At 38.1% G+C, this 23,834-nt stretch overlaps 1 protein-coding gene across 1 annotated transcript in view; it reads left to right on the plus strand.

Annotated features, from left to right (window-relative positions):
- The window catches only part of GRM8 (glutamate metabotropic receptor 8), a 570,939-nt gene extending 547,480 nt beyond the window's left edge, over positions 1-23,459 (plus strand). The window contains exons 9-10 of the mRNA XM_036497284.2: positions 19,740-19,986; positions 22,953-23,459. Coding sequence (XP_036353177.2) covers positions 19,740-19,986; positions 22,953-23,002 — 297 coding nt within the window. The 3' untranslated portion in view covers positions 23,003-23,459. The remainder of the gene's footprint in view (positions 1-19,739; positions 19,987-22,952) is intronic.
- The last annotated feature ends 375 nt before the right edge of the window (positions 23,460-23,834 follow it).

Genomic DNA, 23,834 nt, shown 5'->3' on the forward strand with positions numbered 1-23,834 from the left:
GAAACCTAAGATTCTGCTCTCAATTATTCCGTGTATGTGTGCATAAAAGGAGCTGCTGATCAAAGCAGTTATTTTTTTAAGCAGTTATTTAAAATGTCGAGAATAAGAGAGATGAGCAGTCTCATCCACCAATTCCCTCCTCATATGGCCACAGCAGCCCAGGTGGAAGCACGGTTGCTGGAAGGAAACCCTTTCAGGTCTCATGGGGGTCTCAGGGGCCCAAGTACTCAGGGGATCTACTGTTGCTTTCCCAGAGAATTAACAGGGAGTTGATTGGAAGTGAGGCTGCCAGGCCAGCCTCTGCTGGCTTGTGCGGAATACAGATTATAAGTGTCCAATGTAGTGGGAAAAGTGATGAAAAGGAAGATTTCAGAATGGGGAATGCCTGAGCAGAATGTGCTTAAAAATGGAAAAAAAGTGGATTTAGCAAATATAGATCATAATTTCACAGATAAGTGGTGAAATGTTTTAATATTTTCTGTATAGAGGATCATGCAAGGCTTTCCTTAAGATGGGATATGACTGTCCTGCTTCTATTAGGACACGAATGCTCTGGTGGAAATGGGAAAACTGGAAAAGTAGTTGAGAGAGATGAAGGATATGAGATAGTTTATATAATAAGGTCAGAAACTAAAATAAAAAGTACAGGAACCTATCAGATATTGAAAGTAGCATAAACGTGTGTAGAAGTCCTCTAACTCTTCTGTTTTATTCATGAAATAAGGACTAATTATCTAAATGGGAGAAGAAGGGCAGATATTGTAGTTTTTAGGAGACAAAATTATTTATGTTCTTGAAGACCAAGATAGTGAATTGAGGAGGAAAGTTTCATGGTACAGCAAGCAGTTTAAAACCTGGTTGAGATGTTATTAAATAAAATAAAGCCAATCTCTGTCAGCTAAGTTCTGATTTTGTAGTAGGCACACCCAGAGAAGCAGCAGCGAATTAGACTTAGGGAGATTGGAATTCTAGACACAGGCAGAAGCACAACAGCGGAACAAGAAAGTGGATGATGGGTGTTTGCAAAGCAATGCTTATGGAAAACTGGCAAGAAAGGAAGAGAGGAACTGAGGGCTTGCTTAGGCACTTGGGGGTTGGAGGTCACTGCAGGGTTCTTCAGCAGGAGAAGGAATGGCAGGTTCGTGGTCAACACTTGCATTCCTTAACACTGATACTTTTTCAGGTCTGTGGTTATTAGTAAGAGAACGGGATGAAGGTCATAACTCCTGCAAGTGAGGAAGGAAAAGAATAAAGAGACGAAGGAAATCGGACAGAGGGCACAACAATGCCAAGGTTGATATCAAAAGAGAAGGCAAGGGATAAGAAAGATTTAGCATAGATTAAAATGAGATCAGTGGTACAATATTCTTTTTATATTCAGCATTTTAGTTTTTTTTCCCCATTGGTTGCCTTGGATTGTAGGCAAGTGACAAAGGCATGTATTCAGATTTTATGCTTAGCATCATATATCCAAAATGTCCTATAGCATTTTATGATCTTATAGTTTATGAGGCAATTTCATATATGCATTATCTTATTTTTGTAGTTACATTGTGAGACAATTAGAAATGGTATTGTTATAAAAACTTTATAGATGAGGAAATTGAAGTTTGATTGTATATCAGTTACTGTAAATGCAGAGATGTCAGGTTTTTCCAAGGGAACTCATTTCACACAAACGTGTCTTGAGAAGGAACTTATTATGTATCACAACCACATGTACTGACCTTACACTTGCGTTTTTATAAAGCCTTTGTCTTCGCATCAGCATTTTAATGTGACAGAAATTCATAGGCAGCTGTATATTATCCTTAAATTCTGATGCACAGAATGCATTTCCATTTTTCTAATCTAACCACTCAGTCTTAAGCACTGATGTCTTTCAAGCATAAGAATTTATAGTTTGCCTTAAGTGTTGCAAGCTAACATGTTAAAAATCTAAACTATATTTAAAAAGGAACCAAGCTTTTTAACCCATGAACATAGATGTAACAGGATAAAACAAAATGCTAGGAGAAAGAACAAGAAAATATTAAAATAATTTCATCATGTGAAGATAATAAATATGGCAAGATAACTTCTTTATTTGCAAGAATGTACCATTGGATTATTTTTGAAAAAGCATTAGGTTTTCAATAATTGCTTTTTTAAACCAATCTGTGACCAAAATTGAAATAGAAAAATGGTTTCCATTTGATCATGAAGCATATGACGGTGTTCCCAAAAACTTGTAGGAAAATGAAATTAAATAATGCTTATTTTTGTACTAAAATTTTAAAATCCATCCTCAGTTCTCATAGTACACATCTCAATGGAATTTTTGAACATTCTCTACAAAAGTACATCCAGAAACATATACTCTTAAAATTAATAACTTTAATAGATTTAATGGATATAAGATCAGCATATAAAATTACTTGTGTTTTATGTAGAATGAATAGGTAATATTGAAATTTTAAAAATATAACATTTACAACGACATATCAAGAAATTAGAATACGTCTAACACAAGAAGCAAATGACTTTAGCATTGAAAATTAGAAAGAATACAGAAATATAGAGATAGTAAATAAATAAAAACATTCATGGACTGAAAGATTTAATTTTACAAAGACATAAAGCCTTCAGACTGAGCTATACACTAATGCAATCCTAAAAAATATCCCAGTAGAGAGATGCAAATAAAACTAAGAAACAGAAGCAAGTATATGATACAACAGAAGTACCGTAGCAAGTGTATAATGCTCTAATCTGTTTATACAAATTAAGGAAAACTAGTTACTCTGAGGTTACATTGTGTAGTGTTGATAACAGTTTGTTAATGTAGGAGTTTTAACAAAGTTGTGTTCATTGACAGAACTGTATGCTTTTGACTTGAACATTTTTAAAAACAGTTTTAAAAACAGACTGAAGAGAGGAAATGGAAATAGAAATTTGCTGTGTCAGATTTGTTCCAGTACTGTTTAGACGGGTTGTATGGCCAGTCAGATGGTCAAGGCAGTACCCTAAGGAGTTACGTGCAAAAGCTCTCTAGTACAAAAATGCACATGCATCCCGCAGGAGTTGGCTATGCTTCTCTGGATGAATCATGACTGACACAATTCATAAATACTTCTGGCTAAATAAATGCATTCCCAGCATATGGGAACAGAAATGTTGTGAACAGATACTCATAAATGCAGAAAGGGAAGAGAGAATGAAGGTCAGAATTCAGGTATTGAAGTGAAATTTATTCTGTTCCTGAATTCTAACTCACAGAAGTATTGCAAGCATAGGTGCTACACGTGAATTGCTTTAAATAATACTTGAATTTAATAAATGCTACTCATAGTTGTTTTTGGATACTATTAATAACCAGGAAGAATTGCTAGAATTATTGAGTATATGCCACATGCAGATATAATTACAGGAACTACACATTTGGCAATGAGAGTTTCAAAACATGCTTTTGGGATCTGAAGGTAAATGCAATTTATGAAGCATGATTCAAAGATACTCTAAATGTAGAAGATGGAATTAAGAGGTTTATTTTGATGCAAAGGAAGTTGAAACATTTTATTGTATTTTTATAATTATTTTCCACAAAATTTTTGAAGATTCTTCATACACATTAACTTCAATATTTTAACACTAAAATAAACCTGTCTTTTAATTCTGTTTTCTATGTACTTTTCTAAAGTGGCAAAATGAAAGGCTTTTAACAGGAATAGTAAATCAGAAAAGGAGGATTGCACTTAATATACTTTAGAAAATATGGCCTCAAAAAAAGTTGAGTATGAAAGAGTAAAATACCAGTGTTACCAAGATTATTAAAATTTTCTATGAAAATTGGATTAACCAACATAACCCATATCTAACACTTATAAATCCTGTGAATAAATGAATATTCACACGTTAGATTTATATGAAACATGTGTTCATTTAAATACAGTATAATACATATATTATTAAACTTATATAAAATCATTGAAAATTTTTACAAACTAGTATTACAAACCAGAATTTCTCCCCCATTGAAATATTATAATTTCCTAAATGAAAACAAATATTCTTGAAAACAGAACTATACATGTGAAGAAAAAATAGAACTATACAGTGCAAAAAAATCTGAAATTCTTGCAGTTTTCTCCTCATATTTTCCAGAAACAATTTGAAAAAGTTTTTATGGCAACAAATTATATACCCTGTGGCACACAAAAAGTTAAGAAAATGTGGACATTATATAATCTTTGCATTTGAATTGCTCAATCTTGCAATAAATTTAAGCATACAAGATGTGTCACATATTAGTTTACTGAACGAATGTTTGTTTAGATTAAAATACATATGTAAAGAACATTTTTATTGACCTGTTAATGAAAATGCTCAAAAGAATTACAGAATCAAATATAAATGTTTATAAATAATTATTTCCAAGGGTTTTTTCAAAGTCCTAAATAAAAACCCACATACTATAAAAAAAAAAAGTTTGCCTTAGGTAATTCTATCTCAAATGTGAGAGTGATTTCCAATGACAATTAACTTAATGCTTCATCATGTTCAATCACCGCAAATTTATACAATCCTGTTTTTGTAAATGTGTCGGCTACATGGAGGATAGTGAATGAATATGCCTTGCTTAGTTCAATGTATTAGTGGTGAGGGGAACTATGAAAATGTGGGTGCATTTTTGTTATTAGTTATTTTTAATAACATGTACATGCTCAGGCAAACCTCTGAAATAACACTCATTCCAGAAGCCAGGAGCTTCTTGCAGGTCTCTGCCATGGCTACAGGGTTCCAAGGTCTTGGGCCATCCTCAGCTTTTGCAGACCATAAACAGTAGCACTGGATCAGCAATGGTGCAGCTGAAATACAAACCAGCAGTGATACAGAATGCTGTGCCACAGGCTGAACAATTCGCTTGCTCCAAGACATTTAGTTGTAAAAGTGGCAGAAAAAAGTACATTAAAATATTTTGTGTGATAGCTTGAAATCTTGTGGAATATTTAAGTTTAGCTAATCACATATTCTAGCTGTTAAGTACCTGTGTTCTACATTTTAATATTACTAGCCTTTAATTCCTGGGCCTGGCTTTTAACTCAGCCTTCCTGCAAATTCTGGGTGGTAGCAATGGTGATCAAGAATCTGCGTTCCTACCACCATGTGGCAGACCCAGATGTGAACAAGGTCAAGCAGCACAGCCCATATGAAGATGCTGAGTCTTCATTTTTCTGCCATAGCCATCCCTGCCCTTGATACAGACCCAGATTAGAGCTGCATCCTTCACCTGGATACAGCCTGGGCCGTTACAGACATCTTGGGATTGATTCCAGAAGGAAAACTGCTCTGTGTCTTTCCATTCTGATCCTCTCCCCCTGTCCTTCCTTGCGTTCTTTTCCCCCCTTCTCTCTCTTTATGCTGCCTAAATTAATTCTAAGTCTAGCTAATTAGTATATAAAGTAAATCACAGAATTATTTTGTGGTAGAAACAATTTACATTGACTCAGAATACTTCAGGAACATGCTTAACTGAAGTCACCAAGGTCTGCATTGATTGTTGAATGGATTCCTCCTGCTTGGCATCTGGTCACCTTTGCTCCAATCTCTCACCCAAGCAACTCAGCTACTTGATAACCAAGTCTTCTCCCTACTTCTAAGAGATCATATTGAAAACATTTCACCCATGAATGACATCACATAGTATTTGTGTGCCTGGCTAATTTCACTTACTGTGCTAAAGGTTCATGCAAGCTGTCACCAACAACCAAACTTCATTTATGAGTGTCTGGATTGTATCCCATTTTGTATTTCCAACATATTTTCTATCTTCCTTTTTACTTATTCACTTCTTTGAGTTGAATCCATGTCTTCGCTCATGTGAAAAATGTTTAAACACTAGTTTATTACAATAAACACTAGACCACTGGATTTTTGAATTGGTCAATGAACACTGACCATGGGGCCAAATTGGCTTGGTTGGGATCAGCCCTACCAATAATGACACTGAGTGGTTCAACGTTCCTTTATATCAGGTTTTTTTTTTTAACTGAAAATGGGTTGCAGACATTACTGCTTCTGCTTGTTTACATGGTTTTGAGCTTCTTTCCTCAGATCAACATTTAGTGAATTCAAGAAGTTGCTGTTTGTACTGGGAGAAAATCTGAAAGTAGAAATATTTGAGGGGAAATACAGATATTGTATAATATTAACACCAACAGTATGTGTGATTTCAGTATCCTCAAACTTTATTATAATTTATTTTTCACAGATTAGGGACATATTTTTCTTGTTTTGCTTGTCAAAAATGACATTCAAAGAATTTATTGGCCTGGAGTTCACATATTGGGGAGTGATAATATTATGCATGTAACTTTGGCTTTCTGATTTCCAGTAGAATCGCACTGGAGTGAGCGCATGTCTTCATAGTCAAAAACATACAATGAACTACACAAGGATGGGCTGGAAAGGTGGCTCTCCCTCAAGTAATGGCTCTGAAAATTACATGGCAATGGCCAAAGATGTGCAAACATCTTAGAGGGGAAGGAAGGATAAATAGTTGAGGAAGGTAATATGAAACACAATAGAAATTCATGAAATATGACACAGACCAAAGGTCTTTTCAACATTAATAGGAAAATGTCAACATTCAGAGAAAAGAAATTGTAGAAGTTGGCCAAATGTTTACTGTTTGAGAGAAAAGTTATCAAGGATAACTGGGTGGCTTCATATTTTTTTGATATTCAGGAGGTGGGCAATAGTTGTTTGCAGCGACAAGTCTTGGTTAAAGGCGGCAGTGTCAGATGCGAATTGGTTGCATAAAAAAAAAGTTCAAAACAGAAAGCTGTGCGTGGGGCACAGGTATCAGCTGTGGACTTTGGAATTTGGGGTTGTTAATGTGACAGGCCAGTTTCCCTTTTGGAATGCTGAATTATGTCAGCCTCTTCGATAAACTCCCTCAGGTCCTGAAGTCTTTCTAAAGTGCTTGAAATGATTCTTCCTTTAAAATTTAATAGAAAACCTACCTAGGTACTTTCCTTCCCTACAAGGATACTGAGGTCATTGAATTTAGGAAGAGATTTAATGGCCTCAGACTACATTTGATCAGCCAGACACTTTGTTAGAACATGGTAACAATGTGAACAAGGTCAGCCATCACAGCCCATAGGAACATGCTGAATCTCCACTTTGCTGTCAGAGCCAAGAATCTGTCCTGTGTATCGATCAGTCACCACGCATTAGTGAGAGAGACTGACTAGCTAGTTGTTGCATGCATATTCACCACCTGTAGATAAAATGTTGAAAGTGTAGACTGGGAGTGTCTGATGTTATTAACTCACATCATAGCCTGAAGTGGTTTCTGGTTACCTGGCATCTCCCTTCCATGGAATGACTCAGGAACCCTTACTGGCTCTGTCCTACAGCTTCTCCATCCCTCAAGCCTTGTACCACAAAAAGGTAACAGAGCAAACAATTTTTGCTTTCTTACATCACATTCTGTAAAATACTTGATGCAACATTTATCGTTTTTTTCCTATAATGTTGGTTGAACAGCTGATCACAGGATAGCCATCAGAGTAGTCCATGATGGATAAGACTACAGATTGTTTCCAGGAATCATTCTATGTCATGGAAGAAGAGCACTCATTTCTGTGCACTGCTAACTGTAAAACTGCTCTTCCCTAATAAGTATGTCTCCCTTTAACTGTGCATTCTCCTTCATAACCTGCTATATTTGAGATTAATAACTAATAAAAATGTGTTATTGCTTCCAAGTCAGGTGAAAATACAAAATAGTTCCATACAGATACAAAATAGGTTAGAGTCTTGATCCAACTGTAGAATCTGAAGGTGGTAGCAAGTGCATAAATTTGGATTAGATTGATAAGAGTGGAGCCCTTGATCAGTTCATATTGCCTTTATAGGGAAAGACTGCAACAGTGAGCTCGGTCCCTCTCCATTGGCTCACCCCACGATCTGTCCTCTGCATTCACCACCCCTTTCAGATGTCAGGCCTGTGAAGCCACCTCATCTTGGTTTCCACGACCATGAAGTGAAATAAAACATCCTTCTTTACAAGTAGCTTCTCTTACTTATTTTAGTTATACCAAAGAAAAGCATATGGAGACAAAAACTTTATAATTAGGGTCATAACTGCTAACTGTTGCTGTTATGTGGATGAACTTTTGAAATGGGTCAAGTGCAAAAGGTTCAAAGAATTTGTAAGAACGGGCTACAGGAATTTGAAATGGTGTAGGCAGAGCGTCATGAGGAATTCTTAGGAGGGTTCAGAATACTACACTACTGAAGGAAAAGTGGTCGGTTAAGACCACGATGATGTGGTTTCATATGAAAGTGAATTTTCTGTTGGGAATCAAACAAGAAGCTGTCTTTCTTGTTAGGCTTTGGCAAGGACTCTGACTTTATTGTGTTCTGAGACTCTGAAGGATGGTGAATTAGTTTGAGACTTCAAGGCAGTTAACTGTGTGGGATGCAGCAAGGATGACGGTGACTACAGCTAATAAATTTGTAGAGACAATCACAAGCCAAAAACAAAAGCAGAGCAGAAATATGGGGAGAACTCACTGCCTTGCCTGAGCAGCAAAGAAGAATGACGTGGCACGGTTGAGACAGGAGAGTATAACAAACTGTCTGCTATAGATACTGTGGTGGGCAGAAGGGAGCCATGTGCTCAAGGGCATGCCAAGGACAGACAGTCCCTAAAGACATGTAAGAACTCCTCCAGACAGCCACTCTCACCAGAGTCCTGTTGTATGTTCCAGGTTCTCATCTCTTAAAAAAAAATTAAGTAAAGGCACAAATGTGACATACAACATGACAAAATTTACTTGAGATAAAATCAGACACACCTGGGCCATATTCAGGACTAGAGTGTGCTAGGGAGGGAATGGAGGGAGAGAAAGATAGTTCTATACTTTGCTTCCTCTGTGTCCATAGGGAGAGAAAGAGAAGCTGGAGCAGTCTAGCCCATCGCTGCTGTGGACTCTTCCAAGGTTGTAAAGGAGATTGGTTATGTGATACCACCCACAGGTGCTAGGTGAGGGGAGGTGCCTCCTGGGGAAGGAGTCAGTTGACTGATGGGTGGGCTGACAGGATTACATAAAACAGGGAGGGTGTGGCTTCCAGTTTATGATCCTAGCCTATCTTGCTGCTGATCCCATTTCACTATCCGAGGCCTAGAAGTACAAATTCCTTTGCAAGATCTTCCAGTTCAGAATCTTTATGGGAAAGAGCCCCGGCCTCCCTGCTTTCCCATGATCACTCTGAATTATGACCTGCCTGGCTCAGGCAGACCCAGGTGAGGCTCGTGCTGGCAGTCCACCTTAGAACTGTCATCCATGGAATGCAGATTTTACAGGCGGACAGGATGTGGGAGTTACAGTGTCATGCCAACTTCAGCTGAGATTTCAACGAGAATGCTGAGTGCCAGGTGCAGGGTTGAACAGTGCCTATGGAGCTGAGTGCAACTGCTGAGGATATTCCAGGGAAGTAAAGGGCCCAGCCAGACGAGGTGCAAGGAAAACTGCAAGAGGGGAGCCAATACGCCTTGGAAAGTCACCAACACCATGCAGTATCGACAGAACAGCAGTACAGGCCAAGACCAACAGTTCCCTGGAGGCATGGAAGCCCCAAGAAGCTTCCAAAAACAACTTGAAGGTACAAAGACTTGTCACAGGAACACTGTTACTGCAGTGAGCTTGCACTATGGCCATAGCAAGCAGAAATGTGAAGTTGAATCTTTTACAGAGTCCCTATGCAAGCAATGTTTAATGGTGTTGCAATGCCAACAGGTCAAACCTGAACCTGGGCTGTGCAGCAATGCTCCTCATGCAGGGCTGCCCTGCTGAAGTGTACCATGATGCTTCCCATGGAGCTCTAGTAGTTAATATGTGTCTCAGTTCTTGCCTTGAGTCTTTGTTACCTGTGTCCCTTGTTTGGAATGGACATGTATAATTCGTGCCTGTGCTTCAATTGTATATTACATGTTTATAACTTTGATTATGCAGTCACTCACAGCTAGCAGGTTCTTAGAGCATACTTTGAGCTTTTCAGTAATGTTGGAACATGAAGACTTTTGGACTTTTGGCAAGGGGAGGCAGAGGTAGAATGAATTCATTTTGCATCAGGACATAGAATACTTCGCGTAACGGAGTATTGCCTGAAGGCCTATGCATGAATGGTTTGGTCTTCAGAATCTTATGGTATTGGATTAAAATGGAAATGGATTCAAATACAACATATGAAGATGGGGATTAGGTTGGATTAGCCTGTTGGAGTGGCACTCAGGATTAGATCATGGTGACAATGTGAGGAGAGACTCTACACTCCATTTTCTCTCTGCCTTTGGATTCAGCATGTGATCGCCCTCCATCTTCTAGCCTTGCCAGAAGCCTTCAGCAATGGAGCTACCATATCTTGGTCTTTTGAAGTTCCAAATTATAAACCCAAATAACCCTTCTGCCTTACTAAGTAGTTTCTCTCTGATACTTAAGAGATAGCAGTAAAAAGCTGGTTAATATACGTACCATTAAAAGAAAAATATTCAGTGGTATTTCCTCCATGGTAACTAAAATTTTCAATTGGGTGAAATTATTCTAAAAATGGAGCATCAATATTTTGAGCATAGTTGAAAATACAGTGTATCAGGTTTACCAATGGAATAATTAATCTACAAAATTATTTACTCCTACCCCTAGGAACACAGTTTTCATAATAACATCCAGATGGTCTAAAAACTAAAATTTTGTTTATGTTCCAAAATTCTGTTTGAAAACTGATTTGTGCTTTTTGAGAAATTACTTTATACACACAATATACATGATCATTGTCCCTATGCCATTCATAAGTCTGTTCAAAAATCCTGCAACTAAAATGTAGGGCTTTGGCAATGACAACTGCACAAAGTACCATGTTGTGATATTGGTAATTACTATAAAAATCCTAGAAATGTCTCAGTTTTGAATATAAATTATTTAATTAAAGTGTTGACACTATAATGTGTAAAATAGCTACTGTAAGTGCACATAATTTGTTTGATGATAGCTGGGCTTACTTTTATTATTTAGAAAAAAAGCATGTTGCACAACTTAATACTTAACTGTTCTCATTTGGAAGAGTCCACATTCTGTCACAGTAGAGTATGTTCACATTTAACAGCCCCAATTTAAAAATACTTAGAAAAACATAGCCAGTTTTACTACAAAAGATCCTCTACACATTTGCATTATTTCTGGTATCTCCATGGGCTGTCTGGCAAGCCGTTTCCATATAGAACTTGCATTATGAGAACCAAGAAATACCCATCCCAGCTACAAATTGTCAGCTACTTCTCACTCAAAGGCACCAATGGTCACAGCACTGACACCTGTAAATTATGCTGTAAAAAGTGAAGGGAAAATACAAAAGAATATAAAGAACTCTTGCCAAAATACATTTTGTGTTTTGGAAAAAAAAAGTTTGTGGAATTTGCTACAAGAAACAACTTTGTAATTATCAGACTGTGGTCAGAAAAGAGGAAAGTTAGTAATATGGAGTCAAGACTATCTCTGGGATTGAGGAGGTTAAGAGAATGAGAGGCGAGGTCGGGTGCCAGGACTTTCATGCACATAGGTAGAATCAGCTGACATCATTTAGTACTGTGGAATGGAGCTAGAACCTGCAATGAATGTAAATGAATGATAGAAGAGACACACACAAGGAGGAGAGGGGACAAAGAGGTAAATACTATGGTAGACTAAAACAGCAAAGTGTACAAAGCTGGCTGCATTTCACAAAAAATCAGCATATTCTCGGTTATGACGCAGTTGGACATCAGTGCCCATGCTGTATAACTAGGACACTCACTGATTATAGGTAGAATGTATCGTCTTTACTGTCAAGCATATCAGGGCCTTGTAAGACAGTAGTCATTCAGGTCGCCAACGAATCAGACATTCAAGACCTGTAAATGTTACTGGTGTGTATGTGGAGGGACATAAAGTACTATCTGTTCTCAGATCATTGAATCCAGTCAAGGGCTGTTTACTGAAAGCAGGGAAATTTGAAATGACTGAGCCAACTCTTCCAAAAAATGAAATTGTAGTCACTGTTTCTATTTTATCTAGAATAGGGAAAGAGACACAGGCAAGCTTCCATCTGCTGATCTACTCCCCAGATTCCTGTTGGTTTACTCCCCAAATGTTCCCAACAGCTGGTGTGGCACTGGGCAGAGGCCAGAGTCCGGGATTTCCTCCAGGTCTGTCAGGTGGCTAGCAGCAATCGAAGTAACCAAATCACCACCTTTTGTCTCCCAGAGTGTGAATTATTAGAAACCTGGGTCAGAACTGGTGCTGGGACATGAACACTTGCTTTAAGGAGGGTGGGTCTTTGCAGCCTCATTTTAACTACTGTGTCAAATCTCTGTCCCTCTCCTAGAAGATGCTTGTAATTATGTTTGAGTCTCTAGAACATTCAAGTGTTTTGACTCCTACTCATACTTTGTCTTGTTCCGAGAACGTGTTTCAGTGTAGCCTACCAGGAAAGCAATGAGAATGTCATCAAATGACCCTGGGCTGACTTAAACGGTGCCAAGAGGGACCATGGCTAGTTTCTGATTGAACATTGTGTAGAAGGATGCTTTCCTTCACACCTGCCTAACTCCCACAGGTTCCCAATGATCCTGATCCTGATCCTAAAAGCCAGCCAAGTGCTTCATTTAAAGTGTGTTTGTTAAGGCTGCTTGTGGGGGCTTTAGCTTCTCCTGTGACTATGGAACATTCTTTTTTGTATCAGGGCTTATCGGATAAAGCAGAGGAAGAGGACTTTAAGCTGCGATCTAGGAAAGTGAGTACTGCTGACAGCACTCTCCACCATTTAATGGGAACTTAGCAAGATTGAAAACTTTAAGGGTATTTACTGATTGAGAGAGAGGATTCTACCTTTGGCTGGTGCACTACCCCCCAATACCTATCATAGCTGGGGCTGGGCCAGGCCAAAGTCAGGGATAAAGAACTTCATCAGGGTCTTGTGAGTTGGTAGCAGAATCCCAAATACTTGGACACATATCAGCTTCTTTCCCACGTGCATTAGCAAGAAGCTCAAGTGGAAATGGAGTTGCCTGGGAATGGAATAGCCAGAAATTAAACTGATAGTATAATGTGGAGTATGGACGTCTAAAACAATAGCCTAACCTGCCGTGTTACCATACCACTGCTAAAAGTTACAGCTCCTTTAGGCTGCAGTAGCTGGGTATCTTATACATCTTTAAAATAATTTAGTCTTTTCTTGAAAACTGTCATTACCATAAGCTACTGAACCTCCAACTTGAGGTGTCAAGTGCCAATTTTGCGATGTACACAGATAGTAGTAGCATGCATTGACCTTGGGCAGGTAGCATGTTTCAGTGAGGCCACCATGTAGGGATGCTACTTTAATTTTCCTAAGTGCTTGAATTACAGCAGGTAAATCCATGGGTCTAGATCAGGCTTGGTAGCGGACAACAGATAAAGTGTAGTGTTAGAGCTGAGGGATTTTTTTTTTTTCTGTCTAGCTGCTTGGTTACTTTCACCTTCAACCAAATCACATGGAGGTACCAGTCCTAGGAATGCAGTTGCTTTATAACCAGACATCTCTGTTTTGCCTCTAATGTCAGTGTGTTGACTCCAGGACAAGAGTCAAGGTATTCTGGGCAACAGTAGAGTGAGTGAGAAGCAGTGGGGAGGGAGAAACATAGATACTGATCACTTAACTGCTGAATCACTACACCAAATTACTGCCACAGCCCAGGCTGGAGATGGTGGGGAATGTGACAGGTAACATGGGCTAATAGGCAGTTAGGTCAGGTCCACGTGGCACTAGGGAAGCGTGGTCCCTTTTAAGGTGGACAAAGGCTTGTTTCTCCCTAGAAGCTTCCTTAGACAGAAGTGGTGGCCACTTTGAGTTCCTAGCTTTCTATCATGAGGCTAGAAATACTAAATTGATCAGGTTAAAACCTAGAAGCCAGCCATGGGATTGGCGGATTGTTCAGGATTACAATTCAGGCACTTTGTTTTGTCCTTTAGTTGATTGACAGCCATCTTTCCGTACCCTGGAACTGTGCTTAAAAACCAGATCTTCCTGCCTTAGAGCTGGTTCTTCATGAGGTGTGGCAGGAGGCTTCTGAGCTCAGTAAATCTAGCTTTGCTCACGGAAAAACCAAACTGGAATTTAGGATCGCCAGTACATTCCCACTTGAGGAGCCAATTCTAGGACTAGGGCCAAGACCCTTCATCTGCCGGTTCACTCCCCAAGTGGCTGCAACAGCCAGAGCTGAACTGATCTGAAGCCAAGCTGATCCGAAGCCAGGAGCCAAGAGACTCCTCCACCAAGATCCAATGTGGGTGCAGGATCAATCCCAAGGCTTTGGACCATTCTATACTGCTTTCCCAGGCCACAAGAAGGGAACTGGAAGGGAAGTGCAGCAGCTGGGATACAATCTTGCACCCCTATGGGATCTTGGCTCATGCAAAAGGGAGACTCAGCCACTAGGGCATTGCACCAGGCCCTACAATTTCTAAAATCAAAGTTGCAATACTGCATCCATCTTTAAACAGTGATGAGTAATCTTGAAAATAATGTTTTCTGCCTTGGCTAATGAAAGAATGTTAGATAACAACAGTAACAGCTTTTTTGTATTGATTCTGTACTGAGTTCTATGCCAAACTGAAAATTCTTTGAGTTTGGTCTGTGGAAATTTAGGAATAGTTTGCATGCACCATCCTCAGTTAGGAAAGAATGCGGATCCAAGGCAAAGCCCTAACCTTTCATATTTCTAGTGTGGAAATCAGAAACGTGTATCTACTACTAAATTTAGGGCAAAATCCTCCATTACTGCCATGTTTACCCTCTGTTAAGTTTGTGCCACAGCCTAAAAGGCAAACTGGAGAAAGAATGGAGCATTCCAATTTTCTTACATTGTCTAGCTTTAAAACTATTTTTTTCCTGCTTGGGACTACATGGGTTATTTTTTAATTAACAGATTTAAGCTAAGAACTCATACTGCCTCATGAGAATCTAGCAAATTTTTGTTATTCTGTGTTCTAGGCATTGAGTTTACAGCAGTAAGCAAAACAGGTAGAAATCTCTCTACTCGTGGAATTTTTATTTCCATTAAGGGAAATAGTGCATGAATATTAAGTCTTTCATGGTAGAAAATGTTAGAGGCTAAGCAATAAAGTTAAACCGAGTGGTAGAAGTGAGAAGAATGCAGATTCTTAGTACTCTATTCTGGGAACGTCTCATGGAAATGGGGCAGGGCAGTGAGGAAGTGCAGGTGACAGAGCAAACCATCACATGGAAAATCCTGCAACAGAAGCCTGGTTGGCATGCTCTGGAACATTCAGTGGATGACGTCTGGGAGAAGATGGAGAACAAAAGCTCAGGAAAGGCCAAGGTGCTGGGACAGGGGAGTAAGACACTGTTTGGGACAACCGTGTCCCGTAACTCAGTGTGTGGTTCAAACCCCACAGTTGTTTTCCTTCAGGGAGGGTGGGGAAGGGATAATAGAAACAGGTAGATGGACAGATGGATTCCCTGGGGCTCAGCCATGGCTGTTTCAATGTAAAGAGGTTAGAGAGAATTTTTCGGAACTAACGGGCATGGAGAAGCTGGGAAACTTTGTACTAAACAGAACAGACATGATAGTGACATGTTTGATGCAGGCTGTTCAGTTCTACCAAAGGAGGTGAGTTGCAGCTTCTCAGGGGCTGCGGGAGTTTCATTAGGGTTTGGATTGTTGCATGGTGGGAGGAGTTTTTTCACCAATTGGGCAACTCCAAATTAAGGTACATTTGCCTTAAAATATAATCATGTTTAGTAATAAATAAGATGTTGCTGTCCATTGGCTTCACTCCAGCTAAACTTTCCATGCAGATGCCATTTTGGCAGACACACAGGTATGGTAATAGAAAGGAAAACTATGTAAGTGCACACAGCTCAAACCAGGTTATCAAAGTAAGTAAAATCTGGCTGGCTGCAGCAAAGAGGTGAGCTTAAACCATCCCGGGGCAAGGCAGCTGTATTCAAGAATAAACGAACATGACATAAAGCTGCATCGAGTGTTGGATCTCCTAATCGGTTATCTCAGGTACTTGCCAGGTTGGATCTCTGAGTCTAAGGAGTCTGCACAAGTCACAGCTAAGTGATAAAAATCAGTCTCTTTTCAGGAAAAATTTATGCCCTGCTCCTTCTTCCTGGAGTCCTTAATAATCCTAGGTCCTGATCGCCATCCAGTAAACCCTGCATGTGTACAAGTGATCCATGCAGAGGATGGAGAGGGAGCTATAATAGGTCCCGGAAAATATGTTCCATTAGTCTTCTCTCTTGTGCCTGCTCTTCCATAGCTTATCCAGAGGCTGTTTAAACCTGATCCACTGTTCTGTTGCTCCAGATGACAGAGCAAGGCACATAAAGAGTAGGGGGGGGGGTGGCGGGGAACCAACATATCCAGTATCATTGTCAGCAACTCTTGGTGGGTTTACGTGAGTTAGAGGTAGTAGACAGTCTCATCTTGCAGTCTGATAGCTTTGAGGAAGAGGGTTACTGCTGCTGTACAAACACAGTCCAGATAGCCAATGGGATCTTAACATCAGCTGGTGCTTGGACAAAACTGACATCAACTCTTCACTAAGCCAACCTGCCTGGATGGTTGTCTGCTAGTCCCTGTCTTGCCCATACTCCTGGAATGAAGCTTTAATATTTTTAAAGTATTTTCAAACTTTTATTCCAGTAAATATGAAATAGTCTATAAATGAAAGTCTGCAGTGTCTATAACCCATGATACTAAGGAAGAGGTTTTTTGTTATCTTTTTGCTTGTAATGCTGCTGTTTTTCATCAAGAATTCTAACATTGATGGCTTTTGTTTCATTAAATACTGACAGATGATGTTTAAAAAAATCAGTCTATTCATAGGTCAAGTATCTGTAACCTTTGGATTTTAGAGAGTGCCACTGGACAGATGCTTTTCCCTGGGTTGAACTCGCATTAGATTCTTTCGAAAGCTGACTGAAAGAGCACATAAGGTCAGCATTTTGGAGTGATCTGAAAGTCTAGTCTCTGAGAGCTTGGCACATTGAGTACAATTCTGTTTAATTCTAATGTCTGTGACATCTTTCATTCTCCTGGCTTGCTAAACAATACACTTTAACATAATTATTGTGAAATCTTTTTCTAGAATCTTCATGCCTAATATTTACCAAGATTAAATATATAAAGTACATATCTAAATATATCTTATATTTATGCATCTTATAAGCTATATTTATATATCATAAAATATATCTGCATAATTATGTATTTATATAATCTATTCTGCACAAGTAGAGATGATTATTCATATTTTAGAACTTACAATATTAAAAATGAAATAAATAATATCTCATTTAATTGAAATACAGAATGACAGATGAAGAAACAGATTGAAATGTCCGCAAGAGCGTGGCATAGGCTAAAAGCCAAAACCCAGAACTCTGAGTCTCCCACGGGGATGGCAGAAGACCAACCACTTGTTTTGTCATCCACTGCCTTCGTAGACATATTTACAGGAAGGTAGAATGGCAGTCGATTAGCCAAGGCTTGAGAAGCAGCATTCTGTCAAAGGTTGCAGTTGTCTCAAGCAGAAATTTAACTTGCTTTGGCATAATGTCTGCATCCAGTAGTACACATTTTCACAAAACTAATTAAGATTTTAAAAAAATTCAGCTAGTAAGTATTGGCATGCTCATCTCATTTGATTTCTGCAGGTTTGCTTTTATTATAAATTGACAGGGTTTGGCTAGCACAAGTTACCGGGTTACCTAGTTGAATGGCTTTGGAATAGTTACATGTTTCTCACTGTGCCAAATTCTATCACTGCTTTCATGTCCTTTATTTGAATTCCATTTCCTACAAAGATTCTTATGGCAGTGAATTTGAAGATTAACCAACACATAAGCAGCTTGGCGGTACTTAAGATAGGTGAAAGCTGATGAGGGTTTAAGAGAACATATCCACACTGCATTAGGACTTCCTTGATTACAGTGCTTGCCAATTCAACATGGGATTTCACTTACTGCCAGGAGATTGGGGGGTGTGGTAATCTATGAATTTGCTGAAGGATGTACTTGAATCATGTATCTCTAGGGTTTATAGCCATGAGCATCTGAAATAACTGTTTTATAATTTAGTTCCTACCTAGAAGCATCATCCATTTGGCATGGTAGTGATTTCTCCAGGCTGTCAGACATTAGTATTTTTATAACTTATATAAATCAAAGGATTACTGAAATCTTAACACCTTAAAATTAGAAACATCGGAGTAACTACCGTGCCTAAGATCTTGTGTAGTTCCTTAAGGGCTCATTAAGGAAAAGTAGGTTACCTGCTCTAAGAAAGTTAACTTTCCATTTGTCTGCTCCATATAAGTGAATAGAAGTTTATAACCAAGTAACTTGATTAAATGCACTAATTCTTAGGAGTAAAAAATGAGGTAAAATTCATCATGGCAAGTTTCTTGGTCGTGATCTTGCAAGTGTTTGTGTGCTTGGTCAAGGGTATTCCCTTACACAGGGAGAGTCAGTAGTAAGAGGAGTTGAACAGCTCAGCACTCTACATAGCATGGACAAAAGTTTACCTAAAGACTTTGACATGTGTTAAGAAAAAAAAAGTAACGTGTGTCAGACGTTCATTCTTCGGGGTGATACTTTTTCCTCCTGTATTAAAAGGATGCAATTTGGGATTCAGGGATTGCCAGATGAAATTTGACAGCTTATCTGAGGTACTATCATGGTAAATGACTCCATGATAAAATGATTCTAATAGATATAATAGGAATCCCCTCATAGCTCCAACATGTGATTTTTTTGTGGCTTTAGGATACTAAGTTATTTGGGATAAATTATATTTTGGACTTATGACAAACGAAAACAGATGGAAGGTTTTGACTTTCATTTTTAATTAACATACTGTTATTTCTGATTCCATACCATAATGAAAAAGCCGAAACAGTGAGTTTTTTTATTCAGCTTCTAAAGAAAAAAAATTCTCCTGGAGAGAACTCCCTCTAGAAATACTAGAGCAATGGGCTTCAGTAAAATATGGGTAAGGAATGAGTTCAGGGGGTATTTGTGAAACAGAAATATTAAGACCCTACTTCTAGAGAATGTCAACCTCAGAGGAAGAAGGCCTTATGTGCTTTAGAAAAAGCACCCACATTTGTCTTGATAGGATGGGGTCATTGAGAACACTGTAGACCTGTTCTTTAGAAGAGATGTTAAAGGAAAAGATCAAGTCCCTAGGATGTGCTTATGATTCATCAGGCTTGGTCATGGTAATCAAGAGTGAGAAGATGTGAACATTAGCATTGTTCAAATAATGTGCACAGTTGTGATGTTCCGGCACATCCTTTTCAACTCTTTCCACTTTATCTAGTTGACTTTGAAGGTTAAGTCTATTTCTGAAAGAATAACCCTTGGCCCACTGATACCTCTTGAGGAAACACTATGGCATATGTTCTTTTGCTAGACTAATTCTATCTCCTCTCATGTTGTCTGTTTTAAGGAATTGAATTTAATAAACTATACAACCTTATTGTCACTTGCATACTGAGATACAGGAGTACTTGGCAATACTTTAGAGCAATTTCTGCAATGACACTATAATGCATTTGCTCAGCAGAGAAGCTCAACTCTTACTGCTTATTAGTCATGCTTACCAATGGCAATTCTTTCTCTTTTCTCTCCCTTAGATGTACATCCAAACAACAACACTTACTGTTTCCATGAGTTTAAGTGCTTCGGTGTCTCTGGGGATGCTCTATATGCCCAAGGTTTACATCATACTTTTTCATCCAGAGCAGAATGTTCAAAAACGCAAGAGGAGCTTCAAGGCTGTCGTGGCAGCTGCCACAATGCAGAGCAAACTGATCCAAAAGGGAAATGACAGACCCAATGGCGAGGTGAAAAGCGAGCTCTGTGAGAGTCTTGAAACCAACAGTAAGTCATCTGTAGACTTTCAGATGGTCACGAGCGGGAGCACTGCCTGACAGATGTACGTTGAACATTCTTCTGCTAGTCTTGGGGACTCTGCTACATGTGCCTAGGGGCGTGGTATTGCCCACAAATCTTGAGAACTTACCACCACCCACAAGTGTCTAGTTAGAGCAGACCAACCTCACAGGGCTGCCAGAGCATAAACGTGTGCACAGGATCTCTTATAGAACCGAGGTTTTGTTTGTTTGTTTGTTTTTAGGCTTAAAAGACTTCCTGAGGTCTGGAAGTATTTTCCATGCATATGATTGCATTTTAGCACTTCCAAAAAGTTCTGTAATTTCTGTTCAATACTGCTTCAACTGTCTACTAATATTTGTGAAATATAATTTCTATGGCTCTTACAATGAATAATAGTCTGCTTAGATCTTTAAGAAAAATGAGAAAACTAGTTAGCTAATGTCATAACTAATATTTATTTGACACAAGTGGTCAAATTCATTGACCTCCCTTTGAAATTTGCCTAGGTATAAGGAGTTTTCTTCTACACACCTGAAGGCCCTGAAATGAGAATCGTTTCAATACTTGTGACCTTATTCTGCTCTTCCCTGCAGTCTGCCCCAGAAGAAGCAGTACACTGATAGTCTAACTGCTCTGTTGGCCTCCATTCACTAGCTAGGAAAGCGTAACAAATAGATTGAGGTTCTACATTGCCAAGTACCGGAAAGCTGAGTATAGTCAAATTAGGTTCTAGAGATGTACCAAACAATTAAAATATCCTCACATTACAGTGGCTTCTAGACTTATGCTTAACTTTATTTGAAAGGCATGGTTGTAAAGATAAAGCATTTAAAAAAATTAGTCCAAAAAATGTTACCCTTCTTCCCCGATTTTCTCCTGTTTTGCATAGTGTTCACAGTAAATACAGAAGACAAAATCAGTTTTGTCTTTAATAGAGCATCTCGTAGTCTTCATTAGACTCAAATTGCTCCTTCCCTCAAGATCCTCTGGTGAGAATTAGCTATACATGAACTATTAACATCACTTAAACTTGCGAACTGCAATTACTTTGAAGTTATGAGCCAGATTTCCACCAGAAAGATTACCTGCAGGTAACTCTTGTTTTTGAACCACTACAGTAACTAATAATTTCCTCTATATTAAAACCCTCGATAGCAAGTGCTAACATGTTTTTTCTGGAGATTGATTTTTTAAGAGTACAAGAAGTGAGGTATAAAACTCATTAGCTCCAAAGTTTGAAAGTAAGAGTGATTCTTGAAAATGATCTAATCCAAATGACCATATCATCCTCATGATCTTTTAGAATGTTATTCTTCTATTTAAGCCATCATTTTCCCTTCAAGCAACTTAAAATTTTTGTAACTGTTTCCTGCATTAAGCAGTATGTGGAATTTTACTCTTAGGGACCATGCATGTTTCTACGGGTTTTGTAATTCTACACAGAGCTAAAGTGCTTGGTCAGAGGGAATTTAGAGTCATCTGAAAGCATCACATAAACTTTAGCCTCTTCCTATCGCCTCATCTGAACATTGCTGATCAAAATGGAGAATTTAAAAACAAACATACTAGTTATTTATTTGGCATGAACTGAAATACAACAGATATTTTACCTTTTGAAAGGAGTGAGTTGAAAAGTAGGGTTCCACATTGCTACTGTAAGACTGTACTTTACCAAGTTGTTCTACGTGTATTCTCACACTAGCCAACTGCAGTAGGTTTTCAGTGATGAATCTGAAGCCCAAGGAACCTGGTTCAGTGACCTCTTTTTCACACAATATGTACAGAATAGAATATATTCTAAAACCAAGTCTCATACCTTCTTACCACTGTGACACAATAAATATGCTATCAGTGTGACCAATGGAGGTGGCATCAGCAGACATGCCAATGACACCAATTTTTGGCACAACACTTACTCAGGAAATAAATAACTATAGTGAATACTTCCTGGGACTTCTGTGTTCATCAGAAACAGGGCTTTGTATGATCTTGAGCTGTCTGGTCAGTCATCCGTGAGCTTGCCAATTATTTCACAAAGTTTTATAATTGGTAGTTATAAGCCAGCTATTTTCTAAAACTCTTTCATCCTGATTTGCATTTATATGCTGAAATACACATTTTTCTTTAAAATTTATTTTAATTATGAGTATTCATTCCAGAATTGAGAAATAGGCTATTTCCATTGATTTTTAGTTCATAAAATATTTGATAAACCCAAAGGAATTATTTGGATTTAGATTTTCTGGAAGTTTAATCATAGTATATGTTTGAAAGAATAGTTTGTTATTCATGTCTCTAATAGTCCTACTATTAAATTTTACTATAATCAGTTTTATTTCACAGTAAATTGGTAACATTTAATTTACATCTTTGAGTCTTATTTGCATCTTTTGAAATAGAACAAAGCATAAATATGCATTGGTCATGCATACATTTACTTGAATGTTTACAAATATGTGTACTAGATATTCCACCATGTTCACCTTTTGTCTGAAAAGACCACTTTAAATGGAAGATATATTCATTCTTAAGGCACATTTAATTAATGATTTTTGCTTATCAGACCATACTAAAAACTGTCTTCATATAGGTTGTAAAAGTATCTTTTCCATCTTGCAGGACAGATATATTTCATTTTATAAATATGTATGTCATTGTTAGTCAACAATAGCATTTAAATTTCAACTAAATCTATTAAGCTCTGGCACCTTTACTTTTCTACTAAGTATCCGTATACCATAAATGAGATAGATGAAACATTCAATTGTTGCATTATTTCTATGAATATTGCATTTCTACGACATAATTTTACTATGAGATTTGAATATTTTAATATGCTGGAAAAACTGGATATCATGAAACACAGTCCATTGCAAGATTTGAATTACTAAAATCATTAGGAAAGCAATTGTTATTCTGCATTATTAACCTTCACTAATTTTTCTTACCAGCTTCCTCTACCAAGACGACTTATATCAGCTACAGCAATCATTCAATCTGAAACAGTTAAATGACGCAGCCTCAAGCAAGGTGGTATGTGATAGAAAACAATGAACATGCGACTACAAAAACTCACTCCTGGAGATCTCTGTAGACTACAATCCAACAAATCAATAGTCTTGTAAGGAATAAAAATTAGCCATGAGCCCAAAGTAACAACAGCAGGGAGTGAAGAAACTTGTTTTAGACGATACAACCAATGAGAGTCACGCTAAAGTGTTGCTTACTCAAGAGCAGTTAAAAAAAAAAAAACACAAAGGAAAACTAATGTTAGCTTATGAAAAACAAGTGCTGTTGAAATAAACCATGTCTGATGTTATTCTTGTATTTTTCTGTGATTGTGACAACTCCCGTTCCTGTCCCAACATTGTCCAACTTGTATAAGAAAACAAGTCTGTTTCTTGTAACGGCTGACCGGATTGAAGCCCTGGGTTGTGCTAAAAATAAATGCAATGATTGACGCATGCAAATTTTTATACAAATAATTTATTTCTAATAATAAAGGAATGTTTTGCAAATGTTGAGCTTTGTCTCGTTCCCATTTTAAAACTAGGGAAAATTCCAGTTGGCATGCAAGCTGTTATTTAGCTCTTGCTGTAAAAGCCTTGGTGTGTAACAGAAACAGGATTGCCTTGGGGAATGCGTTTTATACATTTGTGTGTATGAGAAAGACTGCCTTATTCTTACTTAAAAAGGCATCATTTGTGTAAGATTTTTGTGAATACTTTCAGATTTCTGTAGCAGCTTCTAATTGTAACAGCTTCTTTTAGGAACAAACGATTCCTTGAAGTCCAGTGCTTCAAGTTCAATAATTAACAAATGAGATAAACTTG

The sequence above is a fragment of the Ochotona princeps genome, chromosome 25, assembly GCF_030435755.1.
Source record: "Ochotona princeps isolate mOchPri1 chromosome 25, mOchPri1.hap1, whole genome shotgun sequence".
NCBI classification, from domain to species: Eukaryota; Metazoa; Chordata; class Mammalia; order Lagomorpha; family Ochotonidae; genus Ochotona; species Ochotona princeps.